This window comes from Engraulis encrasicolus, chromosome 5 (assembly GCF_034702125.1).
Source record: "Engraulis encrasicolus isolate BLACKSEA-1 chromosome 5, IST_EnEncr_1.0, whole genome shotgun sequence".
NCBI classification, from domain to species: Eukaryota; Metazoa; Chordata; class Actinopteri; order Clupeiformes; family Engraulidae; genus Engraulis; species Engraulis encrasicolus.
Window position 1 is genome coordinate 39,882,883 of NC_085861.1, and position 21,661 is coordinate 39,904,543.

General features: G+C 42.8%; 2 protein-coding genes across 4 annotated transcripts; both read right to left on the minus strand.

The window, feature by feature from the left end:
* Nucleotides 1-2,297: 2,297 nt before the first annotated feature.
* Nucleotides 2,298-6,138, minus strand: LOC134448544 (serine/threonine-protein kinase pim-1-like). Its single transcript, XM_063198220.1, has 7 exons — nucleotides 6,017-6,138; nucleotides 5,452-5,769; nucleotides 4,563-4,816; nucleotides 3,968-4,340; nucleotides 3,546-3,722; nucleotides 3,319-3,442; nucleotides 2,298-3,205 (listed from the first exon to the last, which is right to left on the minus strand). Exons 4-6 carry the CDS (start codon nucleotides 4,329-4,331, stop codon nucleotides 3,339-3,341), a joined length of 645 nt encoding a protein of 214 aa, XP_063054290.1. The 5' UTR covers nucleotides 4,332-4,340; nucleotides 4,563-4,816; nucleotides 5,452-5,769; nucleotides 6,017-6,138; the 3' UTR covers nucleotides 2,298-3,205; nucleotides 3,319-3,338.
* Nucleotides 6,139-7,917: 1,779 nt separating this feature from the next.
* LOC134449449 (protein rapunzel-like) lies at nucleotides 7,918-20,724 on the minus strand. Of its 3 annotated transcripts, none has more exons than XM_063199385.1 (4): nucleotides 20,574-20,724; nucleotides 17,546-17,612; nucleotides 14,568-14,648; nucleotides 7,918-11,199 (listed from the first exon to the last, which is right to left on the minus strand). In XM_063199385.1, the coding sequence occupies exon 4, from the start codon at nucleotides 11,124-11,126 to the stop codon at nucleotides 10,434-10,436; it is 693 nt and encodes a 230-aa protein (XP_063055455.1). In that variant the 5' UTR covers nucleotides 11,127-11,199; nucleotides 14,568-14,648; nucleotides 17,546-17,612; nucleotides 20,574-20,724; the 3' UTR covers nucleotides 7,918-10,433. The 3 variants fall into 3 exon arrangements, with proteins under 3 accessions (XP_063055455.1, XP_063055456.1, XP_063055457.1); XM_063199386.1 differs by lacking the exon at nucleotides 7,918-11,199 and adding an exon at nucleotides 11,299-12,573 and having other exon boundaries at nucleotides 20,574-20,722; XM_063199387.1 differs by lacking the exons at nucleotides 7,918-11,199; nucleotides 14,568-14,648; nucleotides 17,546-17,612; nucleotides 20,574-20,724 and adding exons at nucleotides 11,299-12,573; nucleotides 13,568-14,452.
* Nucleotides 20,725-21,661: the final 937 nt, after the last annotated feature.

Consider the following 21,661-nt stretch of genomic DNA (forward strand, 5'->3'; position numbering starts at 1 on the left):
GACATCATACCTATCATCCAAACGTGCTCGAAATGCGCACGGTGCGCAATAATGCATGGCTCCACCACGGTTCAGGCACGGCACTATACAGAGAATCAAACTTAAAAGATGGTGAGTCATACAAAGACTATAATGTCTATTCTTGTGATCTGCAACATATCCCATATGCAGTTAAGTGTATATCCTGGTTGTCTTTGAAATAGATGTAAGAATTTAGGATACAATTGGTGTATGGATCATGATTTCAAAAGTCTTATTTGAATAGATTTAAGTAGATAATTGTTGTTTTTTGTACAGACCTTGCGGTTTAGCAAGTGCAACATTGATTGTTTACGTCAATATTTCACACCACAATTACATTTGCTTCACCATTAGTCACAATATTTGTATGATGGTCGAATTATTCCACCATATAATAAAAAGACAACTATCCTACATAATAAGTAAGACATGCTGTAATGATGGTTGTTTACAAATGGAATGTGTATCAAAGCATTGTGAGAACTGTGTGAATTTAAGCGTGTTGCCGAGATGATGGCGGAGGATGGGATGAGTAAATGGCTATCTTCGTACAAACGTCATCGGGAAAAACTACCTTATCGTCCTGATGCCAGAGCAGTAGACATCTTGTACAGGGGACAGTCATAAGCAGTACTCGGCTACAAGTGGAATACGTCAGGTGTGCTTCTTCTTCGCCATTGAGTAACTATGTGGGGGTATATATTTCGGCATCCTTATCTCAGTATGGTATTCAGCTCGTGAAATGCAAGTGTTTACCGTGATAACTAACCCAGAATATTCAGAATGCATATAGACATATGAAGTTACACAATATTACCACTGGAATGGAAGTATTGAAAAGCTCATCGGTACCCTGCTGGCTACACAGACAATCTGGAGGCGGTGCGTAACCGTGCGTAATTGTCCTGGTTGGAGAGCATGGCGCCTGGGTACACTATCGCATTATCCACAATTTCAAAACACTGTTTAGGTAAGCATTTCCGTGATGACATACCGGCTTGTTGAGGGCGAAAAACAGCCCTTAAGCTTGTGTATTTTTTGCTTCACCGCAAGCTGTAGAAAACCCGTTATTCTTGTTGTGCGCAAGAGCATATTTCAGGGGCTTAATTTTACAATAAGGGTGGAATGTCTGAGAAATGCTGGTATAAGGTGTTGTGTCTGCGGAAAAGATTACCAGTTAAGACACAGGTAAACATGATTTGGGTAGCGTCATCTTGAGGAGGACCAATTAACACACTCAGTTTGAGTCAAAAGTGACATTTGGAAATATTTCATATCACTAACAGGCATAATTAATCAATATATGTTAAGGTACCACTGATGGTAGAGAGTATTTGGTCAGATGCACCTGTTTCAGAACAGCACAAGGTGGCAGATGCATTTTTTCACAATAGGGAGATTTTCCCTTTCCATCTTAGTTTCTGTGCATCATTGACCCCTAGTGGCAGAAAATAAGTGTTTATTTATTTTAGAGTTGACAGAGTACGTCCTTGTATTTACACGAAGCATTACTGTAAGCTTGATTCCAACGTTGCTTCAATTTGAGTTTATTTAGCCCATTTCATACACATTCAAGGCAATTCAAAGTGCGCCACAAATAAAGGATATTCCTGGCCAGTAAACATGTATTATAAATAATTAAAAACAGCAAAACACTGGAACAATATATTCTGAGAGCTTAAGTGGATCTTAAATTTGAAGCAGAGTAAAAGAAACTTCTGAATTCGTTGTGCTGCCCTCCACGGCTTATAATGCACATTACATGTGTTAGTTCTGAGTTCCAGTCCCACTGTTATTTTCTGTGATAGACCATTCTGAATTACTTGGTATAGAAGAAGATGGGAACTACTTAGTGTTGCTGTATACATGTTTTTAATTATTGATAAATTGCTGAATGTGGGCAGAATTAACATCTGTTTCCATTAACACCTTTACACCCCCTCACACCACCTATATGTAAAAGCCAAACTAACTGCTATGTAATGCATACAAAAATGCATTTAAATGGTGTTAAGACTGCCTGGCTCAAGGCAGCAAAAACATAAAAGGGAGACCACACCGCAGCGTCCAATTTACATGATAGCTTTCTTTCTTAAATGAACACAACATAAATCAACACATTCAACCGAGCCAGTGAGAGAGAGAGTGGGTCTGGCGCAATGAGGTGCAGAGAGAGAGAGAGAACTGCAGATGGAATTCCCAGGTCTTTATAGTGGAATCAATCTGCCAACACCTGGCCTCACCCACTAGATAGATAAGTGATACATGAAATACAAGAGTCCTTTTGCAGTTGAGCATGTATGTTTTAATCAAGTCCCAATGCTGGAGAAGGTGGGCATTTGTGCTAAAACTGCAGGCCACAGGAGATAGATCAGGAGAATTCTTTCTCTGTCGGAGAGAGTACTGTACATGCTGGTCTTCCACATTCAGTCAAAATCTTATGGCCAAGACTGACACACTATGTGGAGGCGAGTCTCAGGTGCCCTGCTGTGCGGTGGTGCTCCACCCAGGTGAGACCCAGGCTGAATCCCATTTCATTTTTTTTTTTTGCGTGTTCACGTGAAGGGCTTGGAATGTCCCAATTCATGTTCGGACAGAGAGGAAGGGGTAAGGGGAAGTGCTTTCTACCCCTTCTAACGGAGATTTTACGGATGCACACTTCAAACTGAGAGGTACGAAAGATTTCCCCGAATGAATTGTGAATGCCTAAATGGGTGGTATCCACAAAAGCACATAAACAATTTTTTTGCCATAATTTACGGTTTCACAGTTGTAATAATTATACACAATAAACATTGTCCCAATTTGTAATGGTCATTTTGTCCATGAAACAGACATGAAAAAAATCCCTTTTAATGCCAACCTAATGCATGGGAGTTGCATAAAGGAATTGTGAGGGTTAACGCTGTTGTCCTTTTTTTAAATTGTTGAGCGAGTTATTACAAATATCTTTGGTTTAACCATTGAGAGACTGGTTTTTGAATGCTATGGGTTTCAATCCGTGATCGTTGAAGGGGTGTCTCAATTCATACTGCTCCGTTTGAAGGGTCGAGGGCCAAGGGGAAGGCGTAGGTAGGGGAGGGGGTTGAAATTAGAAATGGGATTGGTGTAATCTGTCACTTTTCTTTTCGGTCTGCTGATGGAGGAAGAGGCAGCTGGTGGCATTGTCCCTGATCTCCCCTGTCTGCCAATGGAGAAAAATAAGCTTACTCATGTGAATGCTATTTCCTGATAGAATCCTATGAATCTATTGCATCTGAGAGTTTGGCGTCATTACGATGAAGTTTTAAGTTTTACCTGTTTCTCCCAGTGGCTATTTATGAGAGATTGGTGGCCATCCACTCATGCGTCAGTATGCCCTCCAGAGTGGGTCTTTCCTCTGCCTCCTTCCTCAAGCACCAGCTGATGAGGTCCTTACATGCTGCACAGAGTGTGGTTGTACCAAATACAGCTATGAATAATTAAGGTCCTTTTTTTCCAATAATAAAAAAAATAGGACTAACAAAATCTGACAAATTTCGCACCTTCGGATAAACCCTCAACAAACTTGGGCTGGTTGTGAGTGATTTCGAATGGGGTCCTGAAGGGCGTGAAACCACACACCAGCTCAAACAACAGGATTCCGAGTGTCCATGTTGTGGTGGGGGAGGCCCTGTAGCATTTATGCAGGAGCCACTCTGGTGGTATGTAGGTTGGTGTACCTGGGAAATATTGAAGAGACACAAGCACCAAAAGCTATATATTTGTCTGAGGCCTTTATCCAAAGCATCTTACAGTTACAGCAATATTGGGCTACGTGCCTTGCTCAAGGGCACTTCAGCTATGGATTGAGGTATAAGGAGAAGCACAGGTGGGATTTGAATATGCACCTTTCTAATCGTAAGGCCACCTCTCTAACCATTAGGCCACGGCTGCACACCTCGACTTTGTTTTTCTGGCAACTCACCGGCAAATCTGGTGTAGGTGTCCCTCATAAGGTCGCCACAGCCAAAATCAATCAATTTGATGGAATAATCAGCGATGTTGATTAGGACATTTTTGGTTTTGAGGTCCCTGTGGAAGACGCCTTTGTCTCTGCATCTGATGAGAGCATGGACCAGCTGCTGAATGATGGATTTAGCGTCCATCTCTTCGAAAGGGCCTCCAAACACCTCCATGAACTCATAGAGGTCAGCGCAGGGGCTGGGGCGCTCCAACACCAACACGTACAGATTCTCAAAGTCAAACCAGTCGAGCAGTTGCACGATGTTAGGGCATTGCTCAGGCTGGGACACCAAGGTCATCAGGGCCACTTCCAAAGGCCCCTGCATGCAATCAAACTTGAAAGAGACAGAAAGAGGAATAAAAATCAGATGCTGATGACTGAAAAGTTATGGTCATCTATGAGATATTACAGTGAGAAGACAGGATGCACAGTTAGTAGACCACCTCACCTGCCTGAGAGAGTTGTGCTCTCTCAAAACAACCTCTGTCTTTCATTGGGGAAATTGTAGTCGAAAAATGATTAGCCTAAGTAAGACTGTGCATAAAAGCAAATTTACCTGAGCGCTGAAGCATTTCACCGCTCTTCGTTTCAAAAGAAACTTTATGGCCACCTACAAGTATGAGAACATATGAAGCAAAAAGAAATGTCACTCAGGCATCAAGTAAATTCTGGAAACGTGTGAGACAAAAACAAAAAAAGCCTTCATGATTCTCACCTTTTCACCATCTGACTTCCTCATACCGGCGTACACTGAGCCAAATCCACCTGATCCAAGCTGTTCTCCCACAGTATACTTGGATGTAAAAACACCTGCCAAAGTAGAAGAACTTGTGAGACATACATACAGCCTTCAGACATTTACAGAGTGCTCTTGGGGGGTTCTGATACCCTGAAATGGCACCCTCATTATGACCTGTTCATTTATTAGTGTCATGATCAGATGCTCACACACTGTAGTAAATGCAGCTTTCTCTTTCTTGTTCTGTGTGTGTGTGTGTGTGTGTGTGTGTGTGTGTGTGTGTGTGTGTGTGTGTGTGTGTGTGTGTGTGTGTGTGTGTGTGTGTGTGTGTGTGTGTGTGTGTGTGTGCGCAGTGGTGTAGTCTATAACACGGGGATTACGGAGTATACCCACTTCTAAATTTCAGGGATTTCAGTATACCCACTTAAAATGGATTGATCCATTATTTTGAATAGCACAAATATATACAGTAGTATACCCACTACAAAAAATGCTCGAATATACGGTATACCCACCATAAAAAGCAGACTACACCACTGTGTGTGTGTCTGTGTCTCAGTGTGACTGTGTGTGTACAGCAGCAATGTGTATGGGGCCGTGCATGTTGGTATGCATGAGCCGCTATGATATAGCATTTTCTCTGAGAACATGCCGTTTAGTTCTCATCTGGTAACTAGGTGGCTATCTCCTCACTCTGGCCTCTTACCTTCAGGGGTCTCGGCACAGGTGGTCTCGTTTGATCCGATCAAGATGGACACCTCATCGTCTAGCTCCTGAGAAGGGGTCCTCTCCTCTGGGCTGCTGTCAGTGTCTTCCCTCTTTCTTTTCTGGGAGACGCCACTTGTTGTGCTTGTGGTGGGAGCAGACTGTGTAGTGCTGCTTCTTGGCCTCTTCCTATTAGCCTCTTGGATGACCGTTTGGTGGCCAGGCTGATGGTCAGAGACAGTGGACTGCTGACCCAAGCAGGAGGCCCTTTGAGGGAGACTGTAGGGCTGTTTCCTGCCGCTTATCCGTTGGGATATGTCTAAATAGCAAGATCACATTTTCACATCATGTGGGTTGTGTTTCTCTATGCTTTCCAGCTTTTTCCACATCTCACAGCACATAGGCCTATATTTTTCTATGATGAAATTAATGGATAAAGATAATGTTGGCCTATGTGTTTAAACTATGACAATAATCTCAGAATATTCATAACATAGGCTATTTATTCAATAATAATGATTATGCAGGTATCGATAGGCTATAGGCTTATAAATGGTTCCATTTACCTGGATGCGTTTTACGGCGTTTCCGAGAAGGCATGGTAATAAAACCAAACAAAAAACATAGACTAATATGAATATGACTATATTCTAAATGCGAAAATACTGAAATGAGACAAGTTGAATTTACTTCGGAATCTGTGAATCGCTCTGTGTTCTATAGGCATAGGTAGACTACGTGCGTCACCAGTCGATCAAGGCTGAAAGGCATTATGCCGCATGCATCATAATACATTCATCATAATAACATTGACCGTACCAGAGGCGGTCTATTATGAGCTAAAATAATCTTTGATTTTACATCCTAACATCCGAGGTCAAAATATAGGAATGCAATTGGCAAATGTGGCTAGGCCTAATTGACCGATTGTTTTGGGAAGATTTGACACTACATCGTCACTCCATCGTCTCTATCCCAGAGTCGACAGATAGCTCTAAACTTAAAATCACCGTGCGTGCATGCATCTGCCTACTTTGAAATAACGAGTAGGCGTAATAGGCTACTAAGAAAAAGCACCATGTAATCTTGCAAAAAGCATGAATAATGAAATTATAGGCCTACGCCTATTCAGGCAGAAATCTAATAACAAGGCTATCTTTAGTAGCCTATATCTCCTGTTCATAGTTCAGTGTTTCCCAATCTTTTTCTGTCTTGCGCACAGGTCTTTTATTTGCACATATGAGTGCCCCCCTCACTCATGATCTCGGCTATCTCTTCCTCGTTCCCAATGTGCCTTTTCTCCATATACTTACATTTGTTATTAATCCACGGTAGTCTAGTCCTCAGACCACCCAGATCATTTGCAGGAAAGCAAAATCAAGTCAGAACACGTAAGCCTACAGTAGGCCAACAACTGAAGAATTATATGCTGCAAAATGGAAGTGTACAGTCGGGCTGCATATCATTATTTGTATCTATTTTTTTTTAAGTATTTATCATAAATTATTTTTTTTCTTTTCTTTTTAAAAAAAAAACTTTTCTGGGTGTGGGAGGTACTGAGGTAGGTGAGGGAGCCTGTTCCCCGACGTTTTTTCAGTTCATGACCATGGGGTCAAACCACCACAAGATGACGCTAGTGGACAGAAATAGGCAGCAGAGCACACTCTGGGGATGGGCATAAGAGTTATGCCATGCCATCATCTTTGTAGAACTAGTTGGTGAAGGAAGGGTCAGGGACCAGGATGTCATGAATTTGGTAACAGAATTTGCCAGGTTAAACAGTAGGCCTACCATACTTTGCCAGAATGCAATAGATCTGGGGCCCATACATTTTAAAGGTATACATGGGTTCTCAGTGTTTATCAACACAATGTTATGAGGGGCAAGACACTGGCAGCCAACCACGTGAGCTAATTTTTTGACCGACAGAGGTTTCCAACAATCAGAGGTTGAGTTGTGCGCAGCTAGGTTCGCGCAGTCAGGTTATAAACAAAATTTAGAACCCATGTATATTGTGGCCAGAGTAGGCATTGTATCTAGAGGCCTACTGTACCTATGCTGATCATTCCCAAATGTGACCTTTTCATGAATATGTACTAAGCAATTAAGTAATATTTATGGGTGTGACCAAAGCACAGTAACTTTTGTAGCAAAAAAATGTCTGTTATTGGAATTTCAAAATGGTGGACAATGAGAAGATCTTATAGGCCTATGTCAAAAATTTCATTTTCTCAGTCACAAGGAATTACTTAGTGGTGGGTGGTGGGGGAAAGGTGACATTTGTGAATGGGCAGCATTAATTCTAGAAGTAAACTACTAAAAAGAATGACATACTCTACTGTTTAAGGTGGGAAATATGAGGGAATATGACTGACACCATATTCCTTTCACTGTCCGCAGGTATGGGAGGTTGGGAGTTCCAACCGAAGGATGCAACAACTGGGCAAATGATTGTTGGGACACGCAATCACTTTCATGACAGGTTTGCCTTTTTTATTAACAGTTATAGTATGCAACAGAGAACTGAATCACATTGGAAAGAGATCCATCACAACTGCTCATGTGGAATTTGTTCAGAAGCTAAAACAAATCTAAGTTATTCAACATCATGACATTACTTTGAGTTTTTGTATATTGGCAACATACAAGAGCCTAGTAAAATTGTAATTCAGAATTGAGGCACTGAAGGCATGTTTGTCAGTCAAAATAATGTCAAAGGTAATGGAAAAATATAAATGGCATTGGTTTACAAAAAAGAAAGAAATGTACACATGAATATTTTCATCAATTAAAAAAAGAATAGATTGATTACTCAAAAAGGCATTAACCAGAGGGCTATGCAGAGAAGATGGTTGACCTTTTGTTTCCACTAACATTTTTGTTAAAGCATTTACTTCACATCTCTTCATAATATTTTGACAAAATGCATGCAAGTAGCTGCTGACAACAGTGTTTGTTTGGTGTGTTTGTGTGTGTGTGTGTGCGTGTGCACATATTTTGTAGTGTTTCAACACTGTGAGGTGTGTAAAACCATGTGGTCTGTCTTGGGCAGGTCTAGTAGTGTTTTATATGAGGCATAAAACATTTATTTTTCCTATTTCAACTCCTATTTACTTGCTGTAGCACTGTAGTGTCATATGGAGTAGCTCAGAGTGAAGCGGCACTTGGTTAAATAGCTCAACAGTCAGCATTGTGGCAGAGACCGCCTTCTTCATGTCTTGGAAAGCAAGTAGTGTAATGAATTAGTAATGCTGGATAATGTCTATACTGTGATGAGCGAGTAGGGGCCAGTGCTTACAGTAGTATATCTGGCATGCAGGTTTGGAAATGATGTATGATTGTAGTAACAGCTAGTGATAATCTCTGAGGTTGTCCATCTAGTGGTTTCAGACATTTCAGTTTTTATCACCACATTGTCCCTCTTTTTGTTTTAGTGTTGTCATTGATGCACTGTACAGACAGTTCATCATATTTCTCTTTACATTGCATTGCACATAGTAGGATTCAAGACTGTTGTAAGCTTAGCATGTGGAACAGCTGCTACAACTAGTTGAAGTTTGTTTGGCCGAGACTCCGTTTAACACATAAATGGACATTTTTCAAAAACAGATGTATTTTCTTAATCCTTTTATACTAGATCCCATTTATACACCACGTGTATATAATAAATCAGAATGGTCAAGTCAATAAAAATGGCTGTAGAATATGGAATCACTCACATGGGACTGCCTAATAACCAGGCATGTACAAACAAGAAGACCCCACCACCCCCCACCCCCCTATTTGCCCGTATCCGTTTCAGGTGTGTTTGACAAATCTCTAGCTCCTTAAAACGGATGTTTTCAAAACTTGATTACAACAGTGTTTATGTGTAAAGGAATAGTTTCTTATCAGGGCCTTTCAGACATCCATATACGTGTAAACGAGGTCTAAATGAACCTTGCAATGCTGTTATGGTTATGCACAGGGTGCGATTTGTAGGGGTGGTGGGGGGGATTGTCCCCCCTTCTGGTTTTGATACTTCCACTATTCCTACAGGATTTTAATATTTGCGGTATGTAACTCCATTGATAATGCTTAAAATCTTAAACTTATCCCCCCTTCTGGTTCTTCAACAAATCGCACCCTGGTTATGCATATTATTATACATACAGTATGTCATACATGTATCAGACCTGAACAAGACACAGGGATAGGTGAAGAAGAGAAAGAAAGAAAAAGTGCAGTTTAGATTTTTCTAAAAGGTACATTCTCAGTGAGCCGCTCTCAACAAGACCCCAGGGGTGTGTAAGGAGAAACTGGAATGGAGCCGCAGTTTGTTGTTGTATGGCATGGAACATGAGAAGACAACAGGAGAAGGCCCAGAGGAGAGGAAAGGGAAGGGAGGGGAGGGAAGAAGTTTGTTTTGAGGAGGCAGACGGGAGACAAATAAGGGTCCAACGTGCGCTGAAGGGGAAAAGACAAGGAGAGAGCCCGAGAGAGGAAGAGAGGCATGGGGAGAAAGAGAGGAGGGGGGCATCCTTTCCCTCTCCTCTTTCCCTCAGCAGCTCCTGCATGAGGATAAGAAGAAAGGGAGTACGCTTTAGAGATGTTTTAGGGCAAGGCTGGGTCCAATTTGAAGTAAAGGGGAAAGAGGAAGGGAGGCGGCTGTTTCCTCTCCTCCCTGCTTGCCTGGTTCACTCAGCACCTCCCCACAGGAAGACAAGAAGGGATGAAAAGAAGTTTTCTTTTGGTGGATAAGGAGAGGAGGGTAAGCAGGGTCCTATGAGATGTGGGGACTGAGGTGTAGAGGGAGAGATCCTCTCCGTCTCCTCTCCTTTCCACCTCATCAGTGCTTCACTTGCACCTCCTCAGCACCTCCCACATGACGACAGAAAGAGGGGAAACGAGATGTGAGAGGGGGTGGGTTCGGATCCTCTCCTCTCATCTCGCCTCCTCTCCGTCTCCTCCACCTCGTCATCATCATCATCATCAGCGCTTGCTTTACTTGCACCTCCTCAGCACCTCCTGCATGCGCTCCTGCACGTTCTCCATCTTCTCGGTCCACTCCTCGCTCAGGCCCTCCTCGTCGTCCCCAATGATGGCGGCGTAGCCCATGAGTGCGATGAGGCCGATGCAGAAGAGGTAGGTGAGGCGCGTGCAGAGGCGCTCCATGACGCGCCGGTCGCGCTGCGAGTGCCTCATGTAGACCTCCAGGATGGGCTGGCTGAAGAGCTTGGGCTTGCCCATCACGCCGTCGTAGAGGGTGTGCAGGTTCTGGTCGCCCATGTCGTTGGCGTAGCTCTCCTCGAAGTCGTCCTTCTTGCGCTGCTGGTGGTCGCCGGGCCGCGCCTCCACCACCTCCATGAACTTGCGGAACTGGTTCTTGAGGTTCTCCTCCACGGTGCAGTATTGGCCGTCCAGCGTCTCCTTGCGGATCTGCAGCAGGGCGCTGCGGTGCTGCTGCGAGAGCTCGTCCAGCGCCCGGTGCACGCTGCCGAACTCGCGCTTGAGCGTCTTGATCTCCTCGTCGTCGATGTGATGGAGCACCACGCGGATGAGGGAGCCGGCCACGCCGAAGATGGGGTTGACCACGGCCGCCGCCGAGGAGATGGTGGCCACGCACTCCAGCACCTTCACCACGTTGCGCTTCAGCTTGTCACGGTCCTCCATGATGTCCATGTCCATGTCAGCCATCTTGGCGGCAGTAGGGTCGTCTGTACTTTACAGCAAGCAGTAGGAAGAGGCCAGCAGTACAAGGCAGGCCTGACTGAAAGGGGAAGAATACGAAGAGAAACATTAATTTAGAAACATTTAGAAATATTTAGACATTTCACATTGAGAAAAAATAGACATGCATCCGTCAATATTTTTCTGGAAATGATTTGAAGAAATTTCATACTTAGATGTGCCACATTCTTCAGAAGTCTAAATGAAGTATGTTGGAAGCAGATTGCGATAGATTTTAGCATAACATTGCATCATCCCACATAATCAGTTAAAAAAATGAGAAACTTTGAGCAGGTGCAGGAATAATATTTTCTTTAATGTACAAAATAAACATAAACATAGATGGTCCATGATTGTGGTTATGCATTTAGGGGGGCTGGAATGACAATGTGCAAGTATTTGACCCTTCTGGCTATGAACATGAATACACATCACTGATAGTGGATACATTCAGTCTCAGCAAATGTTACAACATACATGATCATTGACAAAAAAATGCAAAATAACATCTAAACTCAGTGCTGAATGAATATAGTATAAAATATCAAACAAAACAATATATATTTTTTATCGAAAACAGCTCACTCATTAACTTTATAGATATGGACTCTTTTGGTTTAAACAAATGGCTTTGCTTGTTTTTTCCTACTACGTAGAAGAGCGATACCACAAATTTTGAAAGTCCTTTCGTCCACAATCAGTCCTCTTTGCACTGCTTTAAGACGTCCAGCATTTTGTCCTGAATTTCAGCCACCCGCCTGCCCCATTTCTCCTTCACCTCATCCTCGTCGTCCTCGGTGACGGCCGTGTAGGCCATGAGCGCCATGAGGCCGATGTGGAACAGGTGGGCGATGTGCGAGCACCTGGCCTCCATGATCTTACGGTCCCCCTCGCAGTGCTCCATGTACACCCTCAGAAGGGGCCTGCCGAACACCGTGCCCGTCCCCATCACGCCGCGGTAGTACACGTCCAGGCTGAGGTCGCTCTTGTCGCGCTCGTAGATGTTCTCAAAGTCGTCCATGTGCCGCTGGGCTTTCTCGGGGTCCCTCTTGACGCGCTCCACCATGGTGTTGAAGGCGGCGTACTGGTGCTTGATGTACTCCTCGTACTTCCCGAAGGTCTCGTTGACCTCGTCGATGCGGATCTGCCGCAGGATCTGCTGGTTCTTCTGCGAGATGCTCTCCAGCTTCTCGTGGACCTGCCGGAAGTCTCCGTCCAGCTCGTGCGCCTCCTCGTCACCGAGGCCCTTGCGCACAATGCCCACCAGCGAGGAGACTATGCCGAACAGCGGGTCGATGGAGGAGGCGAAAGACGAGGCCTTCTCCACACAACCCAGCACCTTCACCGCCGTCTGCTTGATCTGATCCTTGCTGGCCATCAGGTCTACTTCCCTGCTGGTCCCAAAATGGCAGGTCTGCAAAAAATAAACACACAAGAAAAAATAACATATGTTAGAGCGCAGAAAATGACACTGGAGCAGATTAAGCAGAACATCTTAATGTTTGTTACTATCCCCTCGATGGTGACTCCACCTGTTGTTTACATCACCATGGCAACCAAAACAAGTGTTACAGTAATTACTATGGTAGGATCTATTTATGGACAGTTGTTTTTTATATTAGTTCAAACTAATAACTCATATTTGTATAATTCAAACTTAAACTCATGTATTTAACAGCTCACAGTCTTGGTAGATTTTAAAAATAAAATGTCATTCCCCTTTAAATATTTTCTAAATATATGCAGAATTCGACAAAATTCCAGATTAGAATGACAAAACGCCAGGCAGTGACATTACTTGTCACAGGTTGCTGTCCAGTTCTGAAAACACAGCAGCACACTGAGACCCATCAGCATGCAGTGAGATCTGTGTCAGCTCCACAGTCCCTCCCTCTATGGTAGGGGAAATTACCATGTTAGGTCTTTATTATTTGTTTTCTAAACCAGCTTGTTGCAGTCGGGAACAGGAAAATCAATGCTAACAGAATCACTCGTACAACATGGTTCCTTCTCCTTACATATTACAGCAAAGACGGGCACTATGTATGCATACAGACCATTACATTACATTACATTACATAATCTCTCTATGAACAGGGCTGAGCACATGCTGAGTAAACACTGTCAGCTAACTAAATGAGTTCTAACCCAAAAGATGAGCTGGGAAGAAAAATGAAAACTGCCATAACCAGTCAGTGCCATAGACAAGAATTACCACAATGACTAAGGAAGTCCCATCCCCGGACACTGTGTGGCTAAAGTTAGCTTCAGACAAGTGAAATCAACATCACATGAGGGGCTCCCGTACCGAGAGCTAAAAACAAACACTGAGGTGACTACGGACAGACTACACCATCTCACAGAAAGCACCGAGCAAAGAGAAAATGGAGCTAGACAGGATAGCTTACCTTGTTTGTTCAGCCTCTGCAGCTGCTCTGTCTTCCTTGTGGCAGGGCTGTTGTTTTGTGCACACACACACACACACACAGCTAGCCAGTCAGCCAGCCAGCCACCATTTCCTTCTAAGCCAGTCCCAGCCTCTACGCCATATAAGGGCGGGGTGTGGGAGTGACTCATACATGAACAATGCTGATTGGGTTACGGAGGGGAAAAATGCAGCCGTTCCGCAATCCACAGGAGCTGGGCAGGCACACCCATTCTGGTTCACATAAAATGGCTGCAGCAGACAGTTGGTGCAGTGGCCGACACAGGCTTCTTCGGAAAGATTTTGTAGTATATTTGGGTTCTTAAGAACTATCTAATCAAACCACAAAACCAGTTTGTCTCATTACAAGACCAGGTTAGAGAGGATGGTGTAGCAGCAGACACAGGCTTCTTCAGAAGTATATTTGAATTCTTAGGAACTATTTAACCAAAACTCAAAACTAGTTTGTCTTACTAGACCAGAATGGATAGAAAATATTTTAATTCACTTGGTTGTTGGTATTGGTGTTGTGCCATGTTGTGTTGTGTAGTGTTGTGACAGACAGTTGGAAAGAGGTGGTGCGGTGGTGGTTAGCATGTGGTGTGCGTGGGTAGGACAGTGGAGGGTGTGTAGTAATAGACTTGGTTTTGGGCAGGCAGGGAGACCACCAGTTTCCAGACAGCTGACATTTCCTTCCCCTCACCCCTCACCCTCACCCCACCCAGACAGCCTGCCTTGTCTTTCAACCCTGTGTTTATCAGCTGCTCTCAAGGAAGCCTGCCAGCAACCAAGACCTGTGACCATCCATCTCAAGTTTTTTTTTTAATTATGCATAATCTGATGTACAGCATATCAAGAAATCAGTTGCTGGTACATATTCCGTCATGAAATTCTTGTTTTGTATGTATGTGTCTTTGTTTTATATCATCACATTTGTGAATGTGGATGTTTACGCTCACACAATTGAGAAACTGAAGTCTTACGTTGAAGTTCTGCTTGGGGTGAAGGGTGGTCTTGTGGTTTGTTATGGACTCCCGGAGCGTAGCTTGCAACTCAGATACCACCTGTGGGCACGAGAGAGAGAGAGAACACATGTCAATCACACTGTTAAACTGTACTTACACAAACCAGAATCTCCATTTTGACTTAAATTCACAGTATGAGTTATTCCTGTTACAAATGTACTGGGATAATACAAGTGTTCCCAGCCCATAATGCCCTATTCTTTCTCTCTAGTTCTCAGTCATCCTATCTTAAAATATTGAAGCCATGGGGTCTTGAGCCTTGAGTCAGGGTGTAAGGTGATGTGCATGCTACCCTCTCCTTTGCACACTTCCTGGTTTCATATGACAGTTTGAGATGTGTACAGGAAGAGGATGAGTAAGACAAGAGGGTGAGAGGGTCACATTCAAATGCTATAGGGTCACTATTTTCTTAGTGGAAACTGCCAATGTACAGTACATGGAGAACTACTTGTGCTCTGAGCATTAAACATTTATGTCTGAGACTCAATAATACATTAGGGAACCATATCCGCATGCAGCTTATGGTTTACGTTTCTAATTAATGGACCTACAGATAAGCAGTAAAGGAGATTTCATATTTATTTCTAATGTACAGCTACTGTTGTCACTCTGTGTCTTCACAGTGCCATTCGAAGCCCTGCTTTACCCAGGAAGATACCACCAAGGTCACTCTTAATCAGCGGAGAGCATCAGGGAGCTGATTGTACTGCACTTTGTGAAGGTAAGGCACGGATGCAGGTGATGCACTGTGTGTAAAACAGACATCTAATCCCTGGCAGAGCGCTTAGTGGGTGTGGCCGATGCAAATGATGCATAACCACAGGCCCCCAAAAAAACCCAAGCCAAGCCTAGGGGGGCGGGCAGAGAGAGCAGGGCGAGATAGCAGCCTGGAGAGGCTCCTAAGATCTAGTCGCACAGCTCCTCTGTCTAAAGGGGGTTTCACTTTTTTGTGTCAATGAGTAATAAGTAAGATTTGTAAAGTAATCTTATATGAACCTAGGGTTCCTGTTTCTGTAACCTGATCAGGGACATCTCCACAAATGCTGTCACCATATCTGTGAGAAAACATGATTCTCAGTGAACAAACATACTACCAGTAACAAGTGTGAGAGGGTCAGAAGCATGGCTCAGGGTTAATATCATGGTCTGAGGACATAAAGCATGTTCCCAAACTTGACCACAGGGGGCAGAGATTTACATTTTCATCGTTTTTTTGATGGTTGTTCATAATAGTGAGCAATGGGATGCAGCACTAGTGGCAGGAGAGTGACAGGGAAGTGAGGCCTCAATCGACAGGCGTGTTTAACCCTTTCATGTCTGGACAGTTTTATTTTTTTAATGTGGTTCAAAATGTGTGATGTTTTATATGGGACTGTTTCCTGAGGAGTATAAAACTGCATGAAATATTGAAAGCTAATTTAGTGAGACACTATATCTGATATATATACACTTTATATATATATCTATATATATTAATATATAAAATCCATTTAATCTTTTAAGACAAGAAAATTAAATGAATTTGACAGGCACACGGACACTAAATAATTATTTTAATTAGTTGATGAAATAATTAATTGATCTAATTATTTAATTGACCAATTAACATGCTTGAATCCAACTGGAAAAAAGATAATTATTTTAATTCGGCTGAAATATGAGACATTTCAATTAAATTGACAATTTATATCTGATTCATTGAAATTCCTTAATCAATAGGCCTAGTAATAGTGCGATGAAAGGGTTAATAACCAAAATTACTAAATAAATGTAATTTGGCATCCTGGACAGCAGCATACATCACAAGAGCAGGCCATAATATTCAAATTATACCTTACTGATACTCTAGTCGTACATTACTTAACATCCACGTTGTATATTAACCCTTTGTAACCCTGTTATTTTGTGACTGGGGTCCTGGGATGCGGTGAATATATAAATGACATATTCCAGTGGTCCCCATCCCTGTCTGGAAAAGCCCAAATGTGGCTCTGGCTGCACAGTTACCATGGAGAGTTGTGTTCACTTGCTACATAGGCCTTGTTTACCCCATAGCAATGCCAAGGGAGCAAGACTTTAAAGGCTGGAGTTAAGGAGCTAACATCTGGAGGCACACAGTGAATATCTCTTAGCTCTTAGGCCTCAGACACTGCAATGTCACATTACAGAAAAAAATGAAGAAAATGGAGAATATAATGTTTTATATTAATTGATAACTACAAATAAAAAAAGAAATAGAATACTTTTGAAAGTCTTAAAAACATCTATTTTCATATGGCTACACTGTAAACAAATGGGCAACGTCACAGTCTCAATCAGGAAGTCAGGAGCCTTTTAACTAAACTCTCCTCACAGAAGGGCAGCCATCTTGCAAAGCTCTCTGTCATAGCACATACCATGATAGTCTAAATACAGTTTTACCTTATTATCGCTTTTTAAGCTAAATAAATGAAAGAATCCACATGACAACATGTTATTGTGCTAATTCCTTAACCTCTGTAGTCATGTTTGACAGTTTCCTGCCTTTGTTTTTCAAGTTCAAGGGCAGCTGGGCAGTTTGGCAGTTTCTACTGCACAAACACCAATTTGACCACAAAAGGAACAAACACAAACTTCCTAATCAAGATACAGACTAACAATAGACCACTTCCCAAGTACTTCTGACAATGTGAATAGTTTGTAAAACACACCACACTCTCCACTGCACCAACACACTCCCTACTCCCAAGGCAGCAATAGCTCCCCCTAGCCTTTCCTCCATAGTTGCCTGCCTATGGCTAGCATAGACCTCACCCTTCCCTGTTTTCAGCTATGCAATAGAATCACACAGGACCTCAAAAGTCACATATTTACCCATAAATATCATCTATATGGCCACCCAACACCATTTCATGCTCACTGGATACCAATCCATTTGTATTTGTAGCACTTCTTACCTCTTCAGAGTGCCTCCTGCCTCTCCAAAGTCCAAATCTGTACTGTTCTTCTTCTTCCCAGCAATCCCTGCAAAAGGGGCACTTCCATGTAAGTTCAATAGGTAGGGGTGCTCACAGTGGACTATACCATTTATTTGGTCTATTTAGGACCCTGTGGGGCCACTAAGGGCCCTTTGGTGCACAAAAGGCCTAAAATACCCAACTTCTCTACTATAAATATATTCCATCATTATCAAATAGAATAGCCCCCTGTCATGTACTCCTTGGCCTCCCCTCAATACTGACATGTCTGCTGGTCCAAACAGCAGTCATACAGGCAATACAAAACGTCAGTTGTCACTGTGAAAGCAGCTGGGACGAGGGGACTCTTTAGCAGACATTTAAACAGCTGTCTGACCCTGGGGCTTTCCATGGTGACCTTTATTCATCTCTAGAGGCTACTGAATTCAAAAAATATATCAATTTAAACTAAATAGACTTGATATACACGGGAATAATAGTGTCTTTCACGGAAGTTGTCCGTTCAGTGAATAGGAAGCATTTAAAAGGGCACCTCTCCAAATGCGCACTTTTTATCCATACAAAACGCCTTAAAGTGCGCAGTACAGAGCAGAGCAGTGAGAACTGAAAGACAGGAAAAAACATTTTGGTTTCAAGAGACAGATATATATTTATCAATTTAAAACCAAACTTGGGCCAGATCTAAAAGTTTGAAGAAAATAACAGTATTTATTTAAAGCCGCGCGTGTTTCTCATAACAGGTGTATCCACATTTGCTACCTCCACTCAATCGTTGTAGTGTGTAAAATTCACTTGGACTTGGGTCTTAAAATGTTATTTTTATATTAGAACAATATACTTACACTCATACCCACATGCTTTACATGTTCATTCATCCAATACAGACAGTCACCATACGAGAGAATTCAACTGCCGCAACAGAAGCCTGCAGCAAAGGCTGCTGCGCCAAAACGTGAAGCCAGGTAAGAGTCTCATAAGCCCTTGCTCAAACGCTGACTATAACTTACAACACAATTATAACATGATCTCTTCGTTTACAAAGTAGTCATGTATTTCATACACTATCAAATGATCCGTGGCAGCTTAAATGCGAATATTACTTGACATATATTGATGTAGTAAACCGAGACACATTCTGTGAGTTACCACAGAGGACGCATTTCACAAATGCACCATGATTAAACTCCTACCAATTCAAACAATTCTGTTCCTCTGCCCGTGGACATGTCGCGACCAACGCAACAATTCAGGCTCTCATGGGCTCATTTCTTGCAGTACCTACTGCTCAGACTCGTGGGCGATAGCTGCGCTACGCGACGAGCCTGAAAGGCCAAACCCCCTTCCGAGGCAATGGACAGCATCACAAACACTTTTCAAAATGTCAGATAAAACCCCGGCAAATACTTTGTGCAAGAATAGGTTATGTCTCGTCGCTACTTGGCCTACATAATACGCGCTGACATAAAACACCAAAGCTGTTTACCTTATGGAATAACATGTTAATTAAACACACCATGACACTTACCGTGGATAGAACCACAATTGTGAAATGCTGACTAATAAACTAAACGGCTGCTGTAGCACTGCAACAGCCTGCACTGCTGTTGTAGCCTAGGTACAGCACCTGCCAGTTGGTGCGCTCAGCTCCCAAGCCTTTGTTTACAACAGCTGCGCATGTGGTGCTGAAAATTATACCCACAAAGTCAGAGCTAGCAATGTATGCTACCTGGCTAAATATTGGATGTCTTCTGCACACAATCTGCGCACCAATTTTATCCAGTCCTGTGTCCATATGTCGCTTATCACGAGGAACAAACCAACTCCAGAGAAAGACATTTGTTTCCATCCTGTGATGGACGCAACGAGTGTATTGACTTCAAATCATAGAACACCATTTTGTCCACACTGTTTCTGTAGGGTGCTCAATCCGTTTGATCCCACAGACAAGTGTTCAGACTGACAGTCCAATGCAAGGGCTAACCTATGGTGTGCTTGCCACTGCCAGAGTGATTTCCAAACATTGGATTAGCGTATTAATTGTGTCATCCTTGCAGACAGGTAACGCCTCCAATATTTTTTTGAAGAACGGTGTTGTTACTTCTGATTGCAGACTCTATCATCAACTGCTCTGTAACATTGCAGTGGAGTGGAATGAGGTTGGGATAAAGTCAAGAGCCGACGTTTGGGCGGTGGTCAGCACACTAGTGTCTGCAGGCAAGATGGAACATGCCGAGTAGCTCTAAGCTAGAACTAATTGTAGGTGGTTACGACTGTTTTCTCAACAACACATTTGCATCAAGATACTAAGAAACACCGTCAACCCATAGGAACTATGCTTCTGATAGTAGTAGGAGGTAGCAGTAGTACCTCAAGCTGAAGGCTATTTATGTGCTCCCCTCGGCGTGTGAAGTGTTTGGTTGGTTGGAAGCAGGAAAAAAAAGTTGGACAGGCTGGAACAGCAACAAAGAAAGCACTCAGTCTAATGTCTCAAAGGCCAATTAACTACATTAGCATAACGAAATCTTAACACTAGAGAACAAACTGGACTATTTATTGGACTCTGCACGCCGCTACAGGGGCACACGGGGGTCAAACAAAGCCTGGGGAACAACAATTCAGCACCACTGACAGCGCACGCGGATTCTGAAGGAAGTCAAGTAGCCTATCTACCAACTTTTTGAGCTACCGCATAGATTTAACTATGGATTACGACTAAAAGTTGATCAAGCAAAACAAAACAAAAACCGAATAGAGGGAGGCTGTATTTAAATTTTTCACCAATATAGCCCGAGTGAGGGAGTTCACGAGTCTGCATAACCACGTGGCCAAGACTGCGCGCCTACAGCAGAACAGAACACAAAATAATGGCAATAAGTAGCGGCTCCCTTGGATGATATCGTTGCGTGTAGTGATCACATGCCCATATTGATACGATACAAATCAGTGGACACAGTACAACTACAATATGCAATGGCACTGCAAAGTAACTACTAAACAACAAACTTACACTTTAGACGCAGGGGTTGATGAAGGAGCCGACTGGAATATTGAAAGAGAGATGGACGCCGATGTCTTCAGACGTCCAGAGATAGGCCTAGTCCAAGAAATGCAGCGGATCAGCAACGCCAATTCCTGTATTACTGATGAGTTACTCTGGAGAGTGACGAGGGCTAGAGGTCTGCTGCCTTTATTTAAGGTTGACCGGGCGGGGGGCTTCCCTGATTATGCTAAACAGGTCAGACAATTAGGCTTCCGCGGGAAGGCGCGGCCTGAGGTCATGGCCTCACCCACAACACACCCTGTGAAATGTTTTTTATTTTGGATAGAAAAGTTATTTAAAAGCCATTGCAATTCCTGTGCGATTATCCACAAGAAAACAGGCCACAATAGGCCCGGGGGAAACTGAGAAAATAGAAAAGTTTTTTTTTTTTTTGCCTTATTATTTTTTAAATTCTGGCATATTTACATGTTGTATCTTGATATAGCCTAAAAATGTTCAAAATCCATGGCCCCTATCTAATGAAATAAAACATTACATAGAACACAATACCAGTCAAATATTCTGCTCGGCTGTTGCCACAAAAGCAGCAAATTGTGTTAGATCACGTCAATGGTCCAATATACAATCAAGACTTCCCAGGGCTTCCCAGACTTCATCAAGGCAAGCCCCCTCTATAGCCTACTTTAGTAGTCAAGATCTCAGACTTTTTGTTTGTGCAGTAGGCCTAAAATCTGAATGGGTGAGGTTGCCAACCTCAAAATGTTCTCTTTGATGTGTAGGCTACTGAAACAAAAATAATATGCATAGTGACATCATCTAATGCAAAGTGAATGGGGAAATAAATGCAGATAGCGCATGCATGTGACACTGGACGCATCAGAATTTAGATGGCCATATGTTAGGTTGTGGAAAAATGTACATACCTGTACTTTAAGTTTCAGTGCCAAAAAGAGATTTATTGACCATTCAGTGAAAACCCATGAATTAGGGAATTCGCATCATTAGAATATTGTAATAAAATCACAATTTTCTTCATCAAAATTCGGGTCACATCAAATCAGTTAAAATTTGGTACTTTCTACATAACATGCAAT

What these genes read in the sequence shown, in the direction of transcription:
- LOC134448544 (XM_063198220.1), bottom strand. Translation starts at nt 4,331, where the DNA reads ATGCAGGGGCCTTTGGAAGTGGCCCTGATGACCTTGGTGTCCCAGCCT. An exon ending in CACCTACACCAGATTTGCCG is followed by an intron (nt 3,723 to 3,967) that starts GTGAGTTGCCAG and finishes AATATTTCCCAG; the next exon opens with GTACACCAACCTACATACCA. An exon ending in TGTTGAGGGTTTATCCGAAG is followed by an intron (nt 3,443 to 3,545) that starts GTGCGAAATTTG and finishes CACTCTGTGCAG; the next exon opens with CATGTAAGGACCTCATCAGC.
- LOC134449449 (XM_063199385.1), bottom strand. Translation starts at nt 11,126, where the DNA reads ATGGCTGACATGGACATGGACATCATGGAGGACCGTGACAAGCTGAAG.